The sequence below is a fragment of the Numida meleagris genome, unplaced genomic scaffold (assembly GCF_002078875.1).
Source record: "Numida meleagris isolate 19003 breed g44 Domestic line unplaced genomic scaffold, NumMel1.0 unplaced_Scaffold345, whole genome shotgun sequence".
NCBI lineage: Eukaryota > Metazoa > Chordata > Aves > Galliformes > Numididae > Numida > Numida meleagris.
In genome coordinates this window covers 48,344-50,056 of record NW_018364571.1, presented here as the reverse complement: position 1 = coordinate 50,056, position 1,713 = coordinate 48,344, and the positions used below count along the sequence as shown (strand labels likewise).

Here is a 1,713-nt window from a genome sequence, read left to right as displayed (position 1 = left end):
TCCCTGGAGGTGTTCAGTGCCAGGTTAGATGGGGCCCTGGGCATCCTGGTCTAGCAATACATATGGAGGTTGGTGGCCCTGCCTGCAGCAGGGGGCCTAGAGCATGATGATCGATGACGACCCTTCCAACCCAAGCCATTCTATGATTCTATGATTCAATGACACGCTGCCCAGCCGTGTAAACAGAGGGATCCAGGCTCCTAATTTCTTTTCAGCGCCCTCAGTATGTGTGAGCTCTTGGTTATCTCTGTTATGAAACATGTCCTGAGAGTCATGGGGATATTTTTGAGTTCTTTTTTGAAGTCCTGTACGCATTTAGAGGCTTTGGGAATTAGAGGTCCAGGTGAGGTGAGGAAGGAGGGGGTGGCTGCGGGCTTTGTTACTCTCATCCCTCAGAGGCGCTGATGGGATGGGGAGGTGCCGCTGGGCTGCGCGACCACCTCTGTGTTTGGGCAGGGCTGGTAGCGTGAGCGGAGCTGGTGGGCAGGGAGCCTGTATGAGGAGGAGCAGTGCGTGTGTCATGAGACGCACTGGGCGAAGAAGCAGGGAGATGGGGAGTGTGGGTGATCGGATGGATAGAAAAGGCACGCGCAGGGGTGGTGGGTGTAAGCGAGGTGGGTGAAGCTGTTTCTGACCTGGGAAGAAGGCGGGTTGTCCAGAGCTGAAGTTCAGCACCTGGTTGCTGTAGTTGACACAGTAATAGGTCCCCTGGTCCTGTGCCGTGAAGTTCTTCACCACCAGCCGATAGGACTTGCCTGCACATGATGCTTCAAAGTTTGGAGATATTTTCTTATTAAAATGGAAGGTGTTCCAAGAAGGACGGATTCTGGAGACAATGAAGTGAAGGTTCCCATCCTTGTCCAGGCGGATCCAGAAAATACCTTCATGACTGTTGGGAAGATGGCACTCCATCTCCAGCTGCTGTCCCTCCTGGGGGTGCTTCATATTCCTGCTGAGGAACCTGGCCTCCATCGTGTTCCTCTGTCCCTGGGTGCCGGTGCAGCCTGTGGGCAGAATTCGGTCACGTCCCTTCACGTCCTGCTTGGGAAGAGCTCCCAAGGCCTTTGGGCAGGGCTCACCCCCACCGGTGCATGGCAGGCAGGCAGCTGGGCTGTGAGGGTGAATGTGGAGGGAGGGCCTCGCCGTCCAGCACACTTGGGTGCTGTGCTGGAGTCCCTGGGCTCTCGAGATGGATGGTGCCCTTCAGAGCAGCCCTTCAGCTCCCTACCCAGGGCAAGTGCCATTTCACAGCTTCTTTGCCAAATGATTCCCCAGTAAAGAGTGCTCAGTGCCCCCTCTCTCCCCTTCCCCATCCCCTCCAGCAACACCTGTCTGAACAGGCTCTGTTCCTGCTGCGTATCACGCTGCAGTGCCACCGCTCCCGCTTTCCCGCGCAGTCACTGAGCAGCCCTGAATTGCGTCCTTTGGGTTTGCCTTTGGTTTCCCCTGGGTCCGTTTTGCCCAGTGTCTTGACCATGGTGCAAGGGGAATGCCTTCCCCCATTGTCCTCCTTGCTCCCGGCCAAGGTGCCCCGTGAGCCCGCTTCCATACTCACAGAGCGTGAGGCTGAGCAGGAGGAGCAGTGCAGGAGACGCGGCCATCGTCCTCGGGGCGGTGCAGCGCAGCGCGGGTGATCTTTGTCTCTTAACTTTTTAGGCAGCGTAACTGATAGGAGAGGATGTGATGTCATCAGGACCCTCTTCTGTGAAGATC

The 1,713-nt window shown here is 56.7% G+C and overlaps 1 protein-coding gene across 1 annotated transcript; it reads right to left on the bottom strand.

The window, feature by feature from the left end:
* Nucleotides 1-12: 12 nt before the first annotated feature.
* On the bottom strand, nt 13-1,707 carry LOC110391302 (T-cell surface glycoprotein CD8 alpha chain-like). Its single transcript, XM_021383124.1, is given in 3 exon segments — nt 13-436; nt 439-1,004; nt 1,556-1,707. Coding segments are annotated over 3 exon segments (663 nt in total). The 5' UTR covers nt 1,602-1,707; the 3' UTR covers nt 13-385.
* Nucleotides 1,708-1,713: the final 6 nt, after the last annotated feature.